The 23,046-nt window shown below is 53.9% G+C and overlaps 1 protein-coding gene across 1 annotated transcript in view; it reads right to left on the bottom strand.

Moving 5' to 3' along the window:
- The window catches only part of SLC39A11 (solute carrier family 39 member 11), a 95,854-nt gene that overhangs the window by 35,343 nt on the left and 37,465 nt on the right, over positions 1-23,046 (bottom strand). Inside the window, exon 6 of the mRNA XM_075770331.1 lies at positions 8,291-8,461. Within this exon, the coding sequence (XP_075626446.1) occupies positions 8,291-8,461 (171 nt within the window). The remainder of the gene's footprint in view (positions 1-8,290; positions 8,462-23,046) is intronic.

The following is a 23,046-nucleotide window of genomic DNA, read 5'->3' as shown; positions in this document are numbered from 1 at the left end:
CATATTTCAGCAGACTTTCATTCCAGCTGGTGAAAACACTGTATTTAATTGGCTTTTGTCACCTTTGTGGCCGTTACCACTTACAAAACACCGATCACCAACTCAAAGTGATGCCACAGAGATAAATGTACATTATCAGTTCTCCGCTGGCTTTTCAGGTGTCTGCTACAAATTAGTTTTTGAAATACAAGCTGCTGTCAGTGGGGCATTAGAGACCCCGCGCTCTCCCCCCGTAACGGTGCCAGCGCGATGGGCTGTGACACCCCCGGGCTGCAGAGGAAAACTTCCCAGCCGTGCTCCTGTAATACAAGAAATTACCTTTACGTCGGGTTGTTATTCACGCACCGTTTCCCGAGGCACCCCGGACCCGAAGCCTCAGCCTCCCTCTGCCCAGGAGGAGCAAGGGGAGGTCCCGAGGGAGCCGGGCCGGTGGCCATGGAGCCAAGAGCAGCCCAGAGCCCTTCCCGTCCCCGGCAATGACACAGCCCTGCTCAGCAGAGGGGCACCCCCACCTCGGGTGCACGCAGAGAAGAGGGAAACAGCGATGCACAGCACGCACAGGCACCCAGGACAGCCCTGGAGTGCCCACGGGAGGATTTCTTTTAGCTGCCACCTTTACGGGACCAGGTTTTTTGCTGGTGGCACCTTGCCCTGAGCAGAGGAGCAGGGCAGAGCCGTCCCGCGGCTGCTGAGAGCATCACCCGTGGCCGGGGCTGGCGCCCGCATCCTTCACCCGGTGCTGGCACCTCGCCTGGCTGCTTCCCCACGCTTTCCACCCGCTCGTACAGAAACTTAATGAGTTTGAGCAAGTTGTTTCAATCCACAGAGGTGGTTAATAGATGAAAATGTCAAAATATGTGCTGATGAGGCGACAATTAATGGGAGATTTAATGAAAGGTTAAAGCAACCTTTCCCAGAGCGAGCGCGTGCGTGCGGCCGTGCTCCTCCTGATCCCACATGAGTCACCGCCGTGCGAAACACTCCGGTTAGCACTGAACACCCAGCTCCGTCTTCATGGGCTGCATCCGATCTGACCTTCCTCCTCTCCCCCCAGCCATTCGCGGGGCCATCGCGTCACAGCACCATTGCGAACAACCACCAGCTCGATCCCTGACGCATCCGTGCCCGAAGGGTCCCTTTGGAAATCAAATCGGAGATGCGATGGGCGGCAGCCTCGGAAAGCCACGTCCCAGGCTGCCTTTTCTCCCCGGAGCAGAAGATGCTGTGAAAAATTCATGGCTGTTCAAACGTTCCATCCTTCCAAGTCGTGAGCGCAGGCGGAGCCAGTCCCGGGGCCAGCGCTGTCCTCTGCTCCCCTTGACCCTCTGCAGCACGTGAACCCCATCGAAATGCCACACAACGTGCTCACCGCACATGCGGACACCTTCCCTTCCCTGCGTCTTCCTTTTCGCCCTCTTCTCTGAAATTCAAGCTACAGACAAATCTTCTCCCCCTCCTTTTTCTTATGAAAAACAATGGCTTTCAGTAGAAATCAAAGGTGCTCCAAGAGTGCCCAAGAATAGCCATTAATAGCGATGCAGCCAGCAGAAGTGACGGTGGAAGGAGGTCTGCTGTAATTTCAGAAAGAGGCATCACACAGACGAGACGCAGATTAATCGTTGCAGCTAAACGGCTCCCGTCCTCACACTCTGCTGAACCCCAGTGGGTACCAAACGCATATTAAAGTCAACAATTGTAAAATAGTCTCATTTTCAATAGACCAACAAAAACCCCATCATTCAAAATTAACGTTACCAACCTTTAATGGATCTCTGAGAATATTCATACAAATAATCACTTTTCTTTATAATTGAGATGCAATATCACACTCACTGCCCATGCCTCCTCTTGGGAGGCTGAGTGCATGGGAGCGCCTGTCCCAGAAGAATTAATTCAATCAATTTTTGCTAATGACAAAGCAAGCAGCCTGGAAATCGCTCCCCCCAAGGAACACCAATCTGAGAGCACAGTGTGCAACCTCTGCGCTGCTGCAGCCATCCACAACCCCCCTCTCGATACCCTCCTCTTCAGCAACAGGCAATCGGTTTGCATCCTCAAATTCACCATCATCTGAGGACCAGCTCCACCTCAGAAAGCACCAGCTCCAGTTTGGGTCTGACGGACAAGTTTTGCCTGAACCTTGCTCACTTGGTTTAAGGTTTAAAAAGCTGCAGCCTCCAGCATCCTACCGGGGGAACATGTCGATCCTGGGCTCAACCACTGCAGGTGGGAGATGTCAAACCACCCCACGGTTTCGGTGCAAACCTCACCGTGAAGCTCCCTCCTCACTGGGGGGAAAATATCCTTTTGTTCCGGACACATCTCCATCAGCTGACAACCAAGAAGCACATCGCACACCTACACCGCACACCTACACTGCACACCTACAGCCCTCAATGCCAGGAGCTGGTTTTGGCGGACGTGCACTCAGGCCAGCCAAGGACCGACGGATGGGACTCCATCACTGTCTGCCACTGGAGATGCCCACGAGAGGGGACTGGGCCAAGGGGGTGACAACACCGGGGTCCCCACCAGCTTCCTCCACCTGCGGATCCCTGCCAGCGGTGCGGGGTGACGGCAGCTCAGGGATTGAGCTCCCATCTCCCAGTACGGCACGGCACGGCAGGCAGGATCCCCCGCACACATCAGCCAACAACCAGAACCGAAACCCACCGTCTGCTCCTCTCCCCCAGACAGTCGTAAAACTGGAGACACATAAAAGGACATTAAAGCTGGTTAAAGCTGTAGGAAACCATAAAGAAAAGCAAGTGTCCAGGCAGCTCCCGTATCTAGGCAGGCAGTTGTCACTCCTGGGGCTGTCCCAGCCAAATCCCACCGTGCAGAGGGCAGCTCTCGCGCTATCCGGCCCAAGGGCGCTCAGCTGAACCGTTCTCCTTCCCAGGCGAAGCTGTGAACAAACGTGTTTCAAATCAATCTGACATTTACCATCCTCGGGTGCGAACTTCCCTTCTACCCGCGTTTCCTGAGGATTAAACGAAGCGGCGACACTCGCTGCCAGACTCTGCGCCTTCCTTCGGGATGGAGAGGTGGGCAGAGCTGCCACGGGGATGGGCAGGAGCGGTCTGGTGTAAATCCATCACCAACACGAGGAATTACCACTGTCAGTAAAGGACTCGGTCGTGCCTTGATGTGAGGACACCCAGAGACATCGACGCCAGCCCGGTGACGGGGACACAAGCAGGGTGCCAGCACTGTAAATCCTGCACCCTCTCCTCAGCACCAGCCCCGGGCTGTGCGTTCCCCCGCGCATCACCTCGCCCCCACTCCAAGCATTGGCCAGAACCCAACCTACGAGTTTTGGGGCTAAATCTCCCCGTCCTGGGCAAGCAAAGGAGAGTCCCCAAAACCACTGCTGCATGCCAAAACACGGTGCTGGTGCCAAACCGTGGTGCAGCCGGGTGACCCTTGCTGCCATCTCCAAGCGCAGTCCCGAGGGGGATGAACTTGGACGCTGTCACCTGGGGGTACAGGGACATTCCCCTCGACCCAGTGCAGCTTCCCAGGAGACTCATTTGTCCTTCTCCTAGATATCACCATCTAAAAGTTTCTCCATTTAAGACCTTTTCCCTCCTGCCTGTAGTGACACCCCACCATCCCTCCCTCCTCCCCGCAGCACCTTCACTGCCAAGGGTGAATTTGTTCCATATTTAGCTCACACACCCCGTCCTGCTCCTTTTGCTTTGTTCCTTCTCATTAAAAAAAAATAAAATAAATAAATTCCAGCTTGTTAATGGGTTTCTGGCAACGGGAACTGGAGAGAGAGTCTCAGATGGAGCCATGCAAGATTTTTGGGGTGAGCAGGGGACATCAGTGCCGCCTCGCACCATGACCCAGAGGCTCTGTGCACGCCGCAGCGCCGCTGCCGCATCCCGTTCGCTCCCTCCCAGACACCTCTGCTTAACAGTGACACTTGAGGCAGAAACATCGCAGAAATCGAACCAGGGAGCAAACACGGGGTGAGAGGACTGAATACGGAAAAGCAAGATATCTTCTGGCAGAAAGGAAAGGGCTGGAGCAAAGAGGACAACTCCAGCTCTGCAAGCAGCTCCTGGGGATGGGCTCGCAGCGTGTGCCGGGGTCTGGGGCCGTCCCGCTCTGCCCACCACATCGCAAAGGAAAAGGGAAGTTCAGGTTTCCTCGGCAACGTTAGGGTGGCTGGAAACATCACCTCGTGCCTGCCAGCAACCGGTCCTGGCATCAGCCCCGCTGCCTTCCCCGGAGGGAGGAAGTGTGCGCCGGCAGGGATGCTCCTCGGGGTGATGGAGGGATGGGGCACCGCACACGAGCGGGATCCCAGCCAGGTACCCGCCCTCAGCTGAGCAGTTTTGGTGGAAGAAAAGCCCACATTGCGTTTCCCAACTGGTGGAGGAAAGCAAGGCAGGGCATCGCCACAGCCCGACAGAGGAAACATCTGCAATTCCTTCCCTATCCCGCACACAAACGTCCCCACTGCCACGTACAGCCACCCACGGGGAAGGGTCCTGGGCAGGCACAGACCCCCGCGACACCCCTGTGAGCACCGTGACTCCAGGGAGAGCCCTGGGGCATGAAGGCGGTTGCAGAACACGTCCTTGGTCCTCTCCTCCATCTCGCCGAGAGCAGTGCGAGTGTTAGGGGCTCCTGCAGCATCTCCACGCCAGAGGACCCCCCCTGATTTCGGGGACACGGGGACAGCCCCTGCCTGCACAGCACCGCGGCTCGGCGCAGAGCTGACCCTCCAGGAGCTCCCTGGAGAGCCGGCAGCGGCTCCATGAGCTCCGTCCTACCGAGCTCTCCTCCTCCTCCTCCCTTCTAAACGAGCGCAAAGAGAAAGGCGGTTCAGCTCACACCTCGCTAATTGTTATTTGTGATACACCAGTAACATTTTAATTAATCTGAAGCCTTCAGCATAACAGCCACCCAAGGTACAAAGATAAACTGGAATAAACAGGGCTTGATTAAATACATAATTAATGTTCCACAAAACCAGGCATATATGAATATTAATTAGCAGGAATAGTCTGCAGTTTGGCATCTCCTGTCATTATCAATTTATTCTTTACATTGCCAGTCCCAGCTTTGGAACAAATTAACAAACCTTTCGCTGGCTGGCAGAGCCCACTAAACACAAACTGAATGCAAGGGGCTGGTCTTTACATTCAATTATCTCATCCGCACATTAATCGGCTTCCAGCACATTTGCGTGAAACCAAAGAGAGATGCATTGCCAAGACCGAAACACGTCCGTCCCTAAATGGGGCTCAAAGTAAATAAAACTCTTCTCTGCTGGCAATAAAAGAGGGAGCCTGTTCCCCACCAGCGGGGCAGAACAGGGACAGACCCAGTCCTCGCGAGGGTTTTAACCTCCGGACGGAGTGACTGGGTAGAGTTTGGGCTCAGATGTGGAACGCCACAGGTTTCGGAGGAGCAGGACCAGCTCCAGACCGTCAGAGGCACTTGGGCAGACCAGGGGTCCGGCAAGGCGAGCGCGGACGGGAGCAGTCCTCCTCCTTGCTGCAGCAACCCAAGCGTTGCATCGTCCTCGAGGGATGGGAAGTTTTATGAAGACAAGGGTAGACAGAAAACCCTTGGGAACCACCCGGACAACCTCCGATTACACGCTCCACGCAAGCGCGTTGGGATCGCAGGGAAGCGGAGCGAGCACCGGACGTGGCACCAGCGCCGCGTGTTGCTGCCGCAGCGAGCGCCGGGTGACTTTGCAAGGGCAGGGGGCCGGGTGAACCAGCAGCCCACGTGTGGCGGCCGTGCCGAGGCGCTGAGCATCCCCAACTTCCCGGCTCAGCACCTCCCGCCTCCTCCCCCAGCGCGGGCGCTGCCGCCCCACACGCTAACCGGAGGTGTCATTACGCTGCGGGAGTCTGCGCTAATTATAGTGTCAGCCTTTCCGCTCGCGGGGATGATAATTGAGGTAGAGCATTACAGTGTTTCCAAACCCTGTGCCGCAGGCAGGGGCCGCAGCAGATCGGAGAAGCGCCACCGGCGCTGCCGAAACTTTGCTGGGAAAGCAAACGGACTTTGGCAAAAGCCAAGCGGAGCCCCATCCCGCTGCTCACCGAGAGGCTGGACCAGCATCTGCTTCATGCAAGAAAGACCAGAGACGCTGGTAACAAGCAGAGCAGGCCACAGGGTCCTGTTTTAATCGCAATCTGAATTATTTATTAGGGCGAAACCGGTGCTGGCATCCTGCGACCTGCAGGCAGGGAGCACAACGGCAGACGCAGACTCAAGTCCGACCTCCGCGACTTGAAAGCTCTGGCTGGCTTTGGGCAGGTCCCCGTTGAACGGGGCTTTGACACCGGCCTCACCGCGCACAAACAGCCCCTGCCACCCACCCAGCCCCGCGGGGCTGCTGGAAAGGGACACACCAGCTGGAAAAGAGCAGGAGGGGGACGTTGGGGACAGGGCTTGGCGGGGACAGACCCCCCCACCGCAACCCAGAGACCCCCGCTGAGCTGAGCCGAGCCTCCGGGCAGGGGCCGAGCAGCAGAGCCAGAGCCATCGCTCTCACACGCCCCTCTCGATATTAAGCTTTAATATTGTGACCTTTAAGTTGCAAGAGAGAATTTCTGAGCCTCTGCAGCCATCCAAGGGTGGCTTTGTGCTCTTGCAGAAGCAATGAAAGGTTAAACTGGCGTCTCGGCAGCAGCCAGGGCCGTGTTGCCATTAACCTATTCCTACGGGTGACACTTTGTTCACTCCGCTACAAAACTTACTTTTTTTTTTCCCCCCCCAGTAACAGAAACAGGAATCCCCAGCCGACACAGCCGGAGGCAATGAGATGCACACGCTGCCTGGCTCTTTGCCCTGGGCTCCCTGACACTTCGTTTGAAGGATGAAATCCAATTACAGTTCGTGCTTCCCCTTTTTTTGTGCATATGGCTAATTTAAAGGTCCCTATTTGCCTCGTCTGCCAGACATCTGCCTCCCCTGGCAATACATGGAGCTGAACTGAGGCATCGGAGTTATCTACCTATAATAAAATTTAAAAAAAAATAAAATAAAATAAAAAGAGGAATTAAAAGAGAAAAATTATTTTGCCAACAAGACTAGAGCAGCGTTAATGTGCAGAAATAGCCCGTGTTGGCGATGTACGGGCAGAACACCCACAAAAGGTGCAGCGAAGTATTAACCTGCACGCTCCCACCGGGGAAACAACAGCCTGGCCAGGTGGGCACCCCGAGCTGCGGGACCAGGAGCACCCAAGGGTGCTGGGAACGATGACTGGCTGGAACGAAGCAGTTACTGCCCAGAGACAAGCAAGCAGCAGCAAGGCTGGAAGCAAGGCAGCTCGCAAACACTGGAGGAGGAGAACGCCCACGCGCATCCCGACTCCAACGCCGAGGCAGCCCGCTGCGTGTTGGCTCTGATTTTTTCCTGCCCTTGAATCCTCGGGTGCCCGTGCAGGGGGGAAATACAAGTTCTGTGATTACAGACCCATACCGGAGCCTTCTCACCCGGGAAGCTTATCCAGTAATGGAATTTAAGACAGATGCCCTGGCATCGGATAAAGGTCGCTCTCGGAATCGAAAAGCACACGTGAGGACGCCAGGCAGCTCCCCCTCCCCTGCTCTGACGTTAAATCAAGCCCCGCGCCGCTGCTGCAGCTCTCAGGGCTGACAATAGCCGCCTCCTTGCCAGAAGCCACGCGTTCGTGCCAGCTCGGAAACCACGGCTCTTCCAAAGGCGCTCGTCATTTTTCCCCAAGTTTACAGATCCAAGTTATGCAGAAAAGCGTTTTCCTATTCCCCCTGCACCCCCCGTCCAGGCTACAACCCGAGACAGGCAGAGACTGAGCTGGGAAGGGAGAAAGAAATGGGGATAGGAAGGAGAGGAGAGGAAATCAGGAAAGCAAGCGTCTAAAAAGGTTGCTTCGTATTACTTTTAACATCACCAACAATCACAAAGTAGCCCAGTGTCCTCAGCTGTTGCAAATTTATCTCCTTTTTTCTTAATCACATCTTTTTCCGCAGTCTCAAAGCCCAGCCCCTGGCAGGACACAGCCCTCCAAAACTCGGGACTCTGCAGTTCTCCATCTACTGGCAAACTCCATCCCTGGAATAAGAAAATCCCAACTGTGCTCCCAGAGAAACAGGGTTTTAAAATGCATCGATTGCTGGTACGCAGACCAGAAGAGAAGCAAAAAGAGACCAGAATTTGTTGTCTTTACAGCATCACCTTTCTCACTACACTCTCGGATTTACAATTTTTGCCCGCCTCAGGCTGGCGATAGCGAGCGAGGCTGCAGATGCTCAAGACGGACAGGACTTACCTGGGATGTTGTGGATGGTTATAGCGAGGATCATCAGCATAATCCGCCTCCAGCTGCTGCTGCCGGCTGTCGGGGCCCCCTCCCTGGACGCCGGGAATACCGGGGGGCCGTCTGGCAGGCTGGCCCCCGCGCCCTTCCTCCTCTGGTAGGGCTCCCCGTTCTCACCTTTGTCTGGGGGTATAAAAAACAGCCGGGTCAGCTGAGAGGGACACAGCCAGACATCCCCTCCCAGAAGGAAAAAAGCAGAGAGAAGGAAAAACACTGACCAAAGCAGGGATGAAAGTGTGCGCAGTGGCCCCCCCGTCCCTTCGTTTCAGGTCAGGGTAGGGGGTTTCCCCCTACGCAGACCGCAGAGCCCACGGGCCAGGGAGACCCCGAGGCAAAGCAGACGTTCATCCTCTGCCTCCTCCTCCTCCTCCCAGCCCCGCAGGGCTCCCCAGCATCACCCCCGGGCTCACACCCACCTGCACACCCAAAGTCCCGGTCACTAAACGAGTGTGCCGAGCCATATTTACCGACTATTTGTTCCGCTACCAAAAGATTTGCTGCTGCCATTTGCCAAGACATCACCAGCTCACCCCAGGCTGGACCTCTGCTCCCAGCAGGACCGTTATCATCAGCTCTATTTCAACCAGTTATTCAAAACCACACCACTAAAACCCAAGCCCCCCGTTAGGGCTGCGAAGGGCGGAACGAGCACCAGGCAGCACCGCAACAAAGCTGACGCACACCGAGCCCCACATCTGTTCACCTTCAGCGTGAAAAGACAAAGGGAAGCCAAGAAACAAGGAGCACAAACTCCTTAACCTCACGCAGCAACAGCTACGGCTTTGTGTTAAAGACGATTTGATGTTCAGACAACGTAATTCTCTCCCCCTGGCTTTGACCCACCCAGCCCAAGAGGGTTTTTTTGCAGACACAGTGTAAGGAGCTGTCTGAAACCGTTTTGACCAAATGTCAGTTGCTTCCCGTGCCGTTTGGAGGCAGGATGATGCCCGACCGTCACGCGGCACATTGCACAGTGTGCGTTTTCAGCGCTAATTAAGAACCTCAGCATAAGAGGGCTCACGCAAATTGACACAGGAGGTCACCTTGGGAAAGCAGGGGTGTCAGCAACACTCCGCATCTTGCCATCTGTAACACAAAAAACGGACACAAAGGCATCCTGAAGCATCCTCAATAAAACAGAAAACAAACCCAAGAATTTCATATATTTTCATACCAAAAAACCAGGGCAAAGATTAAAACCCCACTTGTCCGCAGCGGGACCAGACGGCTCTCCAGCAGGTTCCCTCCTGCCACCTCTCACGCTACAGGAGCATCCCCGGACGGCGTCACCAGGGCTGCAAACCGCGACGCCCACGACTGACGCTCTCCCCCAAAAGGCCATCGCCGCTGCCGCTCTGCAAACAGAGCAAGATGCTGCGCAGATAAATATTGTCGTTGTTGTCAGCCATACGGAGCCAGACACTTTCTGTCCCCAAATCCTAGCCCAGTCAATAATGCACAGTAACATTTGATGGCAGAGCTTCATTCCAGCCTGCGGGGACAAAGATAAATATTTTTTTTTTTTAAGCAATAGCAAGGACAACCAGATCCAGCAGAGCGACTTATCCAATTCACCGCAGGAACGCTGGCGCGGCTGTGCTGCAGCACGACAGACCCCTGGCAAAGGGGCGGCCAAGGCTGAAGCCACTTCCAGATGAAGTTCCCTTCTTCTGCCAGACCACTGGATTACTTTAATTGCTTGGCACGCGTCCCCCTGGCCCCACAAACAGCGTTATCCTCAGCTGACCCTGCCCCGGCCACCGCCACTGACCCATAGACCTACACCCAGCGCGATGCCGACAGCCCCATCACCGCAGCGCGACGGGCACCGCGCACCATGGCACCGTCCCCGTGCTGCCCCGGGCTCCCAGCATCGCTCGTGCTGCAGGACCACCTACGTGAAACTCAGGGTGATGCGAGGATGCAGAGCGTAGGAATCCCCCTCCAGGGTCAAGGGCTTTCCGGGGAGGAGGGAAAATGGTTTACATGACATTTAGAGAAGACATTTCCATTCCAGTGACAAAACACCAGCGTTTCCCCCTTTATAGAACGCAACAAGTGTTAAATAAAAGCACAAGCGACCGCAACGCCATGCCAGCCGGCGCAGCGCGGGCTCTTGAGGCAGTTTTTGCGAGGTACAAGTGCAGGATGAGTGCTGCAAGTGGAGGTTTCGGTGGCTGCTGGGAAAGCTCTGTGTGTTGAAGACTTTGGGTATCTGCTGGGGGAACGCAGGGAAAATGCAGAATGTGATACCAGTGACTTGTTTTTCCTTAAATCAGGCCAAGCCAGCTGCCTGCTGACAGCGCAGTAGCACCTCCACCGCGCTCTCATCTCTCGCAGCACCAGCTAAGAGCGGCGTTACTGACACCAGACAGGCTGCTCCATCCCTGGCAATTTTCTCCTAATTTTTTTTTTTTCCCCTTTTTCTTTTCGCTCATCTCACGATGGGACCTGGTCCAGTCCATCCTTAACATTCCTGACTTTGAAAACAAACCCAGCTGTTGACTCAAGAGAAGCACGTGCCATCCAAGCAAGTACGAGCCTGCGTCCAACACGTCGTCCTCTGCAGTCTTAGATCTTCCCTCACCTCTCTCTCACCCACCCCAGCTCTGCCCTGGGTCCTGGGGGGGCTGGAGCCTTCCTCCTCCCCTGGATTTATCCAGCCTCTCCCTCCAGCCGCAGCAGCACACCTAACAACACGCCAGGTCGAGGAGCCATCCATCACCCCACGTTGCTGCTCCGGCCAAGTCCTTGACCACATCACCCTCATCTTCTCTGGGATAAACTAAACAAAATGAGTGAATGCAGGGATTTATCAGGGAAGATCCGGTCATTACAGTCTGGCTGATGCCCACGTGCTCCTGGGCAGGGGATGGGCACAGGAGGCAGGAGTACCTCACCCAGAGCCACGGGTGCAAACCCCAGCTGTCTCGGTTCCTGTCTCCATGGTTTAGGCAGAACAAGCCAAAAAATCAAAACCTCCCAGCTGCTTTTCCACTTCGTGGAACCGATAAACCAAATGTCATCAGCAATTCCAAAACCTAACTTTCCGGCTCTGAACAAAACAACGCTGCCGTGGCATCCGCTCTGCTTGCAAAGACAGTGATTTTTCCTCCCGTCTCCCTTTCCGCATTTCTCACGCAGCGTTACCCGGGGAATCGCAGCTCTCCCGGGACTGGCGGCAGGGAGGGACCGCTCGCAGCAGGGCGATGCCCGGGATCGCTCGCTGTCCCCTGGGGACACGCACGGAGCTCCCAGGAAGGGAAGAGCCGCCTCCTGCTCCAGCTTCACCCAGCTGTCCAAACCCATCCCGGCAAGCGCACAGATGCCCTCACGCACGGGAACTCCCAGCGCTTGGAGCTGTTGGTTTATTGGGCTTTTCACTGCCTTGTTCCAGTCGTACTTTCTCCTTATTTCCTTAGTCTTTGGATTTGAAGGGTTCAATGTAAAACTGCGCTGTCCCCGAGGACTCCCGCAGCAAGGCTTTTGCTGGCGTTTAAACACCAAAGCGAAGCCTTCCCAGCTCCTTCTTCCAGGCTTTGATCTCAGCTCCCCCGACTCCTATTTGTGGGTGAATTTTCATTGAGGAAAAGCGTGCTTTGCTGTACGCCTGGCCACGAGCACCGGGGAAAGCCCCGGGGAGGAGCTATGAACGCCGCAGAGGGACCCAGCTGCGCCTCGGGGCTGCCTGTACCTGCGGAAACCAGATGCCCGAGAGCATCGCACGCGAACACCCCCATTCCCTCGCACATCCCACTTGGCTCACGGCCGTTTGACCTTCCCGGCTCCGCAGAGGAGCAGAGCAAGGGATGCAACAGCCGACGTTCATCTCCTCGTGTCGCGTAACTGGGAAGTTTCAGTTATTCCCATTCTGCTGAGAATTACCACGGCGTTTCGGCAGCGCTCTCCCCTCATTATCAAATTTCCAGAAAAGATCCATTTCACAGCTCTCACTAATGACAGCAACTGCCCGGGGCAGCTCCGTGGCTTAATATGAGCCTGCCACCTGCTAAGGTATCCGTTCGGTCCCAGCACACCCGTGTCACTTATATTAAATACAATATTTTTTTTTAAATTTTACTTACAAGTAGTCCGCTTGTACTACTGAAAAAAACTTTCAATGAAAATTAAGACTTTTTACAGGTATATTTGAAACGAGCTGAAAATGGGAGACGACCCCAGCCCCTCGCTCGTTCTCTACAGCAGACAACCTCAGACAGAGAAAAGAGGCACCGACAGAGCATCAGGCGCCTGACCCCGTCCTTGCACCCACGTTGCACCCGTAAGGACCACGAAACCATCAGCGAGCTCATCCCCACTGCCCCCTTTTTGCTAAAACAGCCTAAAACGGTCTTACGTGGCTGCAACATCCACCCTGGCTTGGCCACGCGTCTCTGAGGACAGCGGTGACAAAGGACAAGGGGGATGCCACGGTGCCCGTGGGGACGAGGAGCTGTGTTCCCACCAGCGGCAAACGGGGGAAATCTGTGGGAAATAAGCAGAGTAGACGCAGCTTTTAAGGGAAGCACAGGAGGTGGTTTAGATGGGCAATTTGAACACAAAATTGCCTCTCATACAAATTATGGGTGCATTAGCAGAGGATAAAGGCAGCAACACCAAAACCAGGGAGACAACCCCAGCATCATTTTCCCAGTAGCATCACTATAACAGTGAAACTACAAACCGCACACAGGTCAAGTGATGTGTTTTAACTTCCAATTGCTGTGGGGAAAGGAGAAAAGAAAAAAAAAAAAAAAGGATAATTACAGTGGACTGATGATACCAGCTCACGGTGTTGGACACAGCACGGGAGGGGATTTGCGTGGCTGTCATACAAAATGCAGCACCCAAAGTGCTCCCAGCTTGAAACGCTGCATCTTGCACAGGCTAAGGGGAACAAAACAATAATTACGGCTAAACACGGACTTGGCTGGAGATCAGGAAAGCCTCAATAGCAAATTGGAGTAGTGATAAGAGCAGAACAAGGGGTGGTTTTTAAAGAATAGCTGACACAATCAGACAAGGGTAGTCGCAAGAACGGTGCCAAGACAATTATGTGGCAAATAATTATCTGTGCCACATACATTATTTTAAATCTCGTTCACAAAAGGTCCTCTATATATTCTACTCAATTTATCATTATTGAATTTCTTAGTAAAGCTGCAGGGCAAAGATTCTGCCAAAAGTTTAATTACATATGTGCAGCCTGCTGCATTTTTCATATCCTCTGCAGCGAGCACTGGAAGAAGATAAACGGCTTTGAGTATGGCTTAAACTGCTGGTGAAATATAAAAAACAACTGGCTTCTTATCAGCATGTGAAATGGCTTTTTATTTTTGATTATTTCTTAATGAAAACTGTTTGCCTTAGCCATGAGCTCAGCTTTATTGCACTCACAAGCGGTACACAAACAGACGAATACGCTATTTACTCTGAGCTCAAAAAAACCCCTCTTTACTGCACTACTTTAGCTCCTGAATTCAAACCAACTCTATAGAGCTCTCTAGCTTTTCACATCTGCTTTAGAGCCCTTCTCCTCCTCTCCAATTAGGCCTGGCTTTAGCTGTGCATCTCTCCTCCTACAGCTCTCAAACGCTTGAAGTCAAACACGCTCAAACCCGGCTGCCGAGCCGGGGATGGGGCTACTTCATTCCCCCGTTGGCAAAGCCTCTGTGCGAGGAGCCCGTGCAACCCCTCTTAGGTGGGCTGAGATCCGGTTTAGTCTCGATTCAGCTGCAGAGCTCCCTCTCCAGCCCGGCCCCGCAGCACGGGGGAGCTCCAGCGTGCGGGGGCAGGAGTACCGGGGGGTGGAGGGAGCCAGTACCCCCCGGCGGGGGCACGCTCTCGCAGGCAGCATCCCGGCATCTCCTTCCTTCTCCGTGCCAGAATGCATGTGCTCATGGAAACCTGGAGCCTCCTTTGGCTGAAGATGCTGGAAGGAAAAATCATTTACAGCTCCAAAATCCCCCTCCTCCTCCTCCTCTTCCCCATCCATTTCCCCATCAAATTCTTGTTACAAGCCTCTGTCTCACCAAGAAGGGACCTGGACCTGCTGGAGGGTGAGGGAGGGACCTCCGGGCTCTCGCAGCAAGGAGTCCCACGCCTGGGGCTCTGGGGTTTCTTCCTTCAGAGGGCTCTGGGGTTTCTTCCTTCAGATTAAACTCGCAACAGATGAATTTATAAAAATTCATTTAAAAAAATTTGTCAGCTCCCATCGCAAAAGCATGGAAGAAGGGAAGGAGAGACCATGCCAAGCACGGATGCACAACAGATGTATTAAAATCCATGATTAACTGCCACTCGCCGGCTATTCATAAAAATCATTTGGTGTTGATGCACACGGGAACAAGGCAAAGGGAGAAAAGCATCAAATACTCTTATTTCGAAAGGCTCCACCCAACCACATCTCTGGCTCTCCCATCTGTTTCTACGATATCCGTTATACCTGTCCCCCCAAGCACAGGTAACAGCAAAGCCAACGGCCAGCCCGGCTCCAGCAAACGTGCTGTCAAATTCCTCTCGGCTCCTCCGAGCCCCACACCACTCTCGTTACAGCCAGCACCTGCCCATTTGCAGCTGGAAATCTGCAGTATGCATTATAGCTGCTCTATTAAAACCAGGCGAGCTGAGCAAGCGTGGTCTGACCCGTTGTCTGGGGGTGGGATAGGGAAGACGGAACCATTTGCCCAAGAAAATGATAACACAAGTAGTTGACAGCCCTTCCCGAGGTGCAGAAAGTAATTGCATGTTAAATTCTCTCCCCTAATGGCTGAGATAAATCAAAATTACTTGGAAAATTTCTAAGATTCCCAAAGGCCCGATAGTCAATCCAAGCCCCTTACGGAAAGACTCGTCCGTACAGCAAGCGTGACGCTATTAACATCTCTCACTCTGCAAACCCAAACCCTTTCCCCGCTCCGCTCGCCTCCATAAACCCTCAACGCTCCATTAACTTTAAGCAGATGTAACAAATGCTTCATGGCAGTTGGGCTTCATCCCTGTGGCACACAGGTCCCATCGGTGCTTCCACTCTGCAAAATCCACCTTGGATTCCTCCTCTTGCTGCAACACAAAGGCATCGCTGCTTGCACACGGTGCAAATGGCCGCAGCCAGACAGCGGAAGCATCTCCCCGGGTCTGCAGAGACCCTGGGCCGGGGGGGGCAGAGGGAGGACCACCCCCCAGGATGGAGCATCCCTCCTTCGTCTGAAGGCTACAGAAGGCAGCCGGTGCTGCCCGGGGGAGGCAGGCGGCACCGTTCTCCTGCAGACCCCTCCACGCCTGGACCACTGTGCACCATCCCCTTCTCCCCAGCCTCTCGTTTTCCTTCACTTTTTGACCATGAGGAAGTCCCGGAAAAGAAACCGCATCAAAATCAACAGCCACAGCCCTCAGGAAGCTGAGCCAGACACAGGCACGCTCCCAGCAACGCCCACGCATCGCTCTGCGTTACAGCAACAGCACATTCTGCCTTCGGAGGACACCACCATCACCTTTTTCTGTTTTGAAAGGCTCTTCCCAAGGATTACTGGCAGCACCTGGGTCTGAAGCCATCAGACCCAGTGCCCATCCCATAGCGCACACGTGTAACCAAAGCTATTCCTCAGCAGGCTGGCAGCGAGCGGTGGGAGCTCGTCCTCCTCCTGAACTTCTCCACATCCTCGTTTTCCTCGTCCTCCTTGTGCTGCCGCAGGAATTTCAGGGAGCACAGAAGGGCCTCGATGCTAAAGAGCAGATGGGCATTAGCGAGCATCTGCTCCCTGCCGCTGCACAGGCACGCTGCTCTTATCTGACACCTCCATAAGAGGTTTTAATTACTGTAAGTATTTAAGCACAGCACCTCTTAAGGGATAACTGCTATCCCCTTCGCAGACAGGTACGGGGAGAGGCAGCGAGTGCTGCAGGCTCCGAGCCAGGCGGAGGGGAGCAGGCGGGAGTCCCGGCTCGCACGCCTGCTCTGATCAGGTCTGACAGCGTGAAAGGAGCTGGAAATAAAACTGCCAAGGGAAAAGGTTCTCTTTTAAGGGATGAGTCCCCAACAGCAAGGAAAATCCAGCTCCTGGAAAGTCTGCATGCAGGGAACAAAGCTGCTGAACAAGGAGCTCCTCACAATTGTCCAACTATGGACAAAATAAGGTTGTCTTTAAAAAAATAGCATTTATGTACTGCTAGCAAAAGCTCAGTCTGCTCGAGCAGAGAGCGCAGGCTGCCCAAGCAGAGCCTGATGCCATCAACCCCACCACCATGTCAGGTGTCGCGGCAGGGACAGGAGCGGGACACCCGGGACACCCATCTGCACATTGCAGCGACTGCAACCCCAGCCTGCTGGCATGATCTCACCTTCCAGCCCCCCATACGTAACAAATTCATTTTCCAATGTTTCTGGCAGATAAAAGAGGTCCCTGCATCTGCTCAGGCTTTCAGCAAGGAAGATAAATAGAGTGTCATGACTCACTGTCTATTAGGCGCCTTCATTTATCCAAGCGTGCACAGAAGCTTTCATAAAAGGTTGTTTAATTCAGCATGACTGACTACCACTTGCTCTCAGACACACGATTATTGCCAGGATCCGTCTGAAGTTTGCAGTCAGGAGGACGCTGGAGCGCGCCAGCCTGCCCTGTGCCGGCACCAGCCCCGCCGGGTCCCTCCTCCAGCCCGTTTCCAAAGAGAGCATCAGCTACCAAGCAAAGGGGAGCCACCTTTGTCCCTCCAAGCCTTGATTCTAATGCATGAACTTCTCCGCTGCTCCAGCGATCCATCATCGAGTCTCGCATGAAATTACTGCTCCAGCCCCCTGCATGCCATCATTTATCTGCAGAGGTCTGAAAAATCACGTACAGGCAGATACACCATGCTCAGACCTTTCTTGCTGCCCTGCTTTATCTCCTAGCGCTGGTGATCCTTCAAGCTGCCATGTAATTCCTGCCCCCAGGAAAGCTCCTGTCATCCCAGAGAGCTGCCAGTGTGCGTTTGGGTGTATGGGAAAATGAATCCGTAGTGCAGCTCTTCCTTCAGAGGGAAAGGCGATACAGAAATGCAATAAAAGGAAGGAAAAGCACAGGTTGTCCAAAGTTGGCCCAGACAAGCCAACCCTCTGGAAATCTCAACTGAATGCATTAAACCTGCACCTTATTCCTCCGGAGTCACAGGGATTCACACTTGCAGCCACCAAACCCCCGTTCACAGCAACACTGATGCCGCGGGAGCCTCTTCCGTGAGGACGCGGAGGATGATGGCTGCGGCACAGGCTTTGAAGCGGGGTCCTGTGGGAGGAGGGTCCCTCGCGGCACCCACTGTGCAAGGCGGGGATGCTCAGGAGGGAGATGCCAGCGTGGGAACCACCTGAACCCCGTCACCGCACGCTCCTGCCCCACAAATCGTTGGGAAATCTCCCCGGTAAGGCACGGGACCTCGCGGTGAGCTGGGCCACCAAGGCTGCTGCCCGGGGGTGAAGGACCAAAACCCGAGCGACAGAGGTGGCACGGCATCGGCCAAGCACATGGTGGCAACCCACAGTAATGACAAGGTCAAGGAGCTGCTCGCCCCTCGGGTGACAGAGACTGCCGGATGTCAGAAGACAGGGGGAATGCCAATAACCTCACTGCTCCATCTTCGCAGTGTTTAAAGATTAATTTCTTGGGCAAGAGCAGCGGCACAATGTTATATGTAATTACATGCACCAGGTCCTTTTAAGCAAACTAATTCACACTAACTTCCAAGAGCTCTTTAAAGAGTTCCCAGTAGATAAAGTGCATCACTGAATCATTTTATGCTGAAATTTTACACATTTGAGTTAATTTAATCACTTCATTTCAGAGGGCTGAGCTATGTTCAGCGCTCTGATCCTTGGCAGGGAACAGTTTCTGATCTGAGCAAGATCAGGTGCAGTGCATCCCTGAAGGAAGAAAAAAATAAATAATCTCCTTACCTGCTTGAAAAGAAAACAAGAGTTTTTATCAGGAGCTATTTTATCAGGGCTCAGATGATAATGTTGCAGTGATGGGGACAGCCGGGAGGACAGGGCTCACACCGACCTTCCTCCAACCAGCCCGGCACGGTGGCACACGACCACGGGTGCTGCCGTCACCGCAGGGTCCCACGTCTGCAAACGAGCTGCCTCTGCCTCCTGCCCAAGGAGCTTTGGCATCGTCTCCACTCCGCGCACACCTCCATTTCAACCCACTTCTTATCACCACGTTATAACCCGGCTCATCTTCCCTGTATGCTTCTCTCCTGCCTATTTTTTTTTTTAATTTTAATTAGAGCTGAATGAAAGTACAGAAATCCACAGAGCAGAGACGAAGGTTGGGACAGTCTCCAGGAGCAGCCATCAGTACAAACACGACCACGCCGTAGCCCTTCACATCCCAGAGAGCAGAGCAGACCAGACCAGCGGTTATTGTCGTCTGCTTTTTACCAGGACGTCCCTTTACAGCGCTTTCAAGATGCCAAACTAGACACAAGCAAGATGAGCTCCTCAATTCTTGCTCTCCATTATTTCTCCTCTTCTTTCACCCCAGCACACCCATCAAAGTCACCTGCTCCTCTTTTATTCAGAAAGGACACGATGGCTTTGGCTAGATAAATTCTCTTTGCAAATTAATTTTGTTTGAAAATAAAAATCAATGAATAAATGCATTAGACCCCAGAGGTTTAACTAGAGATGGGAGCGGCACAACAGAGCGGTGCCGGTAGCGACAGCCGAGCCACCCCGCTCCGCACAAAGGCACCGATCTAGAGGCAGGAACTGCCCTGCTCCAAACCCAACGCTCCCCCAAGCAGCATCTTTCACAAATTATTGCCCTTCTTTTGCAAACCAGGAGCAGAGGATATTTAAGAGGAAATTATAAAGGAACAACTCTTTAAAGGCAGGGGTGCAGAGGCCACTCGCAGCCTCTATAATGGTCCGAGCCGAGACCCCCTCCCAGGAGGGAAGGTGGCTGCGGGGGTCCTTCACCCTGCCGCTCACCTGCTCTGCGCCACGGGCCCTGGTACCCACGGATCCTCCTCGGCCACGCACGCATCCCAGGGGACTCCGCCGCCAGCCCCTGCCGAGCGGCTTTGGTGGGCTCTGGTGCTGCAGGCACCACCCTCCGCACCTCTGCCGGGGATTCGTGCATCCGGAGACGCAGGGGGATCCGGCCACCTCTCAGCCCCGTGCCCATCCCCTCGGGCGGCAGGGCCACGGACTAACCTCAGGCTGTCCCCAAGCTTAACGGGCAGCACCAGATTTCACCCTTTACACCGGTGAGCCATGGACGGTGACGTTTCCCCAGTGCACGCCAGCTCCTCACAAGCCAGTTCCTAGAGAGTTTCCCCAAGTCGCAGGTTGCGTTTGCTGTTCAGCGGTTTCATGCGTGCTCTGGAATAAAACCACCTCTGGAGGGAACACATCTGGGGTTCCCATCCTCGTTCCCCACCAGCCACAGCCTAGCACGAGGGAAAGGCACCGATCCCTCTGGATCTCGCTGTCACAGCTGGGCAGACCGAACACGCACTTGGGAAAAGGGGCTATTCTCATAGTCTCAAAAATAAAATCAATAAATAATCAATTTCTGTGGAAAATAAATAAACTGCTCCTTTGTTCTCAGCAGCTCAGCCCTCGGACTTACAAAATCAATCCCGGCTCCCCCCAAAGGGACAAGCGAATTGGATTTTTGCCCGCTCTCCTGGCAAAACCAACCCATCAGGCTGGTTTCAGGAGTACAATCCATCATCCACTGCTCGCCCACGCCGCAGAGACAGGTGAGTTTCAGAGTGCGATATCCTGATGGCATCGCACACACACAAGCCACCTCCTTGTTCCACAGTAACAAATTCCAGCAGAACAACAGTATTTTTGCAAACAAAGCAGATTTCAAATGAATTGTGGGATGGCAAGAGACCTGGCCGGCAGCCTGGAGAGGAGCAGCGCTGCCACGGCTGGCGTGAGGCTCGGCTGGTGGGACCCCACGCGCCATCCCTCCCACGGGACCTGGCTGCGGTCGCATCCCCTCCCCAAACCCCCAGCGATGCCGGCACGGAGGGGTCAGATCCCAACGGCACGGTCCCACCCCAACAGCTGGTCCACGACTGAGCGATGCTCGTTAGCCGGTGCATAACGAGCGTCCGGGAAGGGGAGCAGGAGATTTCACTTCTCCCACTTCAGAGGAATCCATCTGTTGCAGCAGGGCAATGCCCAAAGGAACAAAAATGGATGTGAACCGAGCCCTGCCGGAGGAGCAGGAAACGCCTTCCCGCGTTAATGAAAGGAACCCAGCCTTTTTCTTCTGGGTGACAGCACTATCTAGCCTACTACTAAATTTTTAATTTTCCTATTTTAGGTAGTCCTTAGGGTAAAACCAGAAAAGGAAAACTGGGGCTCAATCCTCAGCGTTATGTTGTGAAACAGAGAATTCAGCAGCAGCCTCAGCTGCAAAATGAGACTCTTTGCTTAGGGTCTGGGCTTTTTTCCTTCAATAAATTCTGATTTATGGATCTAGGATAAATATCTCAGAAATGAAAACTCCTGTCTCTAGCAAAGTTTCTACTTAAACAGGCTGCGTGGCTCCAGCCTCATGGTCCAGGACAGCCCGAGGGGGTCAGAACAGCCCAACTCGCACTGGGATTCCCCTGTGCTCGCTCCAAGCCCTGCAGCAAGGACATGCCGAGATTTTCCAGGGGTCTGACCACATCTGTCCCCGCAGAGGGTTATCACACAGCCCTAGCCAAGCAGGGCACAAAGCTGTGCCCATCATCATCCTCACCATCGACCAAGGCTTGAGCTCACTGCAGTCGGTGGGGACGGGGTAGAGGGGATGCTCCGGCAGGTCTCTGGTCCTCAACATCTAGAGGATCCACGGGACCCCGGGGGCTGCTCTCGGCTCAGCAGAGACCTGGAACTGGGGGAGGGCAGCAAATACCTCTCAAAACTCAATTTCAGAAAAAGGGATGTGAACCACCACTGGTGTTTATGATAGGAAGGAGCTGGGTTCTTTTTTTCTCCTTTGAATCCAAAGCAAATCGATCTTTCTCAGCCTGAGGTGGGAAGACAGGGATGACTCAGCTGGCAGAACGGCGCTAAGCTCTCCTTCCTCCACTGCGGCACGGGAATTCAGCTGGGAACATACATACAAAAAAAAATCCATTTCTTAAATTTTCCTCTAGTATTTCAATAAAGGATTATTTTAAACAGCCTTTATCTGCCTTTGCATGGAAAAACCCTCAGCACCAAGCCTCCCAGACAACTCCTGTTCCCAGTGGAAGGTATTTCTGATCCCCATACAGCGGGAGCCCGATGTCTACAACACGCAGAGACCAACCCCAGAACCAAGCCAGCAAAAATCTGACCCAGTGCATAAAACGACGGGTGTTTCGCAGGACTCTCACACCCGGCAGCGCTCCACCTTCCCGGGTACAGCCCATACCCCCGAGCCTGGCACGGCTGCGGCTGAGCTAATGAAGTGTTAGGAGTCAATGTGTCGGCCACCTCGCCACGCTCTGGGAAAGCTGCTGAGGTCCACCTGGAAACGGATATGCAACTTCAAAAAAAAATGTTATTCTACAAATTGCATCCTCCCAGGACAGGAAATCAGGGGGACAGTCCCCATTTGCACGCTGGAGAGAGACTCCCAGGCGGAAAGAGCCTGAGAAATATTTTGCTGATTATTTTAAACCTGAGCATTGTTTGCAGATGCCGTAAACTCCCACCACCTGCTCGCAGCCCACGGCCGGAGCCCCTCGTACAAAGAGAGGAGTCACTCGTTGGCGGTAAAATAAATAAGCAAGCACCATTTTAATTACACGTAATTGGGAATTCAGTGCTATTTCATACTGACTTTAAGGCGGTTCACACCATCTGCTGCCACAGATACATCTCAGGGCTTTGAAGAGAATCAGTCTCAGCTTTGCTTCCTCTCTCCAGATGCCCTTAAGGCCGGAGTTATCGTTGAGCAGCACGTGCCACGGAGGGCATCACCCGCTCGGCTCACACCCAGGAGGGCAAAATCGGGGCCCGAGGCAAGTACTCTGCTGCTACACAGAGACACGCAGATGGCAACGAATATGTTTGACCCTTAGGACTTGCAGATAACACCGTTCAAAAAAATAGAGACACTTAATTTAAGTTTACAACAAATACAGATGAGAAACCATTAAGTCTTTAGAAAGAAAAAATAAAAGGCCTTTTTCTGCAGAGCTCCTGAGAAGCTGAGCGTCAAACCCCGCTGTCACCACCGTCCCTGCAGCGGCTGCAATGCCCTCGCAGCCAGCAGCGGGTCCTGCCCTGCTGCCATCGGTCCCCCCAGCCCAGGCGATGCTCGGAGGAGCACGTTCTCGTCACACCTCCCTCGCAGGCAGCTGCCAGGCTTGGCTCCTGCTCTGGGCGCTGGGGCTGTTCCAGTCCCACCAACTCTCCTGCTTCCACAGCCTACTGAAAAATAAGAGACAAAAAGCCCAATTTGAGATCTCTGCTCATATGCTGCAGCTAGTCTGCATCCAAACCCAGATGCAGTAACTCCCGGAGCAGCCTCCGAAGGGGAGGACAGCACCGCTCCTCCAGATCCTGCTCAAGCCAGGAACAGCTTATTCCTGTGCCGAGCAGCAAGCCACGGAACAAATAACACGAGCCCACCAATAATCGACCCCAGCCAGGCTGAATGCTGTTTTCTCCCCCCCACATCGGGCTGAAATAAAGCCCTCATTTACAGCAGCCCACTGAGAGGGACAGT

This window comes from Balearica regulorum, chromosome 18, assembly GCF_011004875.1.
Source record: "Balearica regulorum gibbericeps isolate bBalReg1 chromosome 18, bBalReg1.pri, whole genome shotgun sequence".
Lineage (NCBI taxonomy): Eukaryota > Metazoa > Chordata > Aves > Gruiformes > Gruidae > Balearica > Balearica regulorum.
The sequence above is the reverse complement of the archived record's forward strand: the minus strand, read 5'-3'. Positions and strand labels throughout refer to the sequence as shown.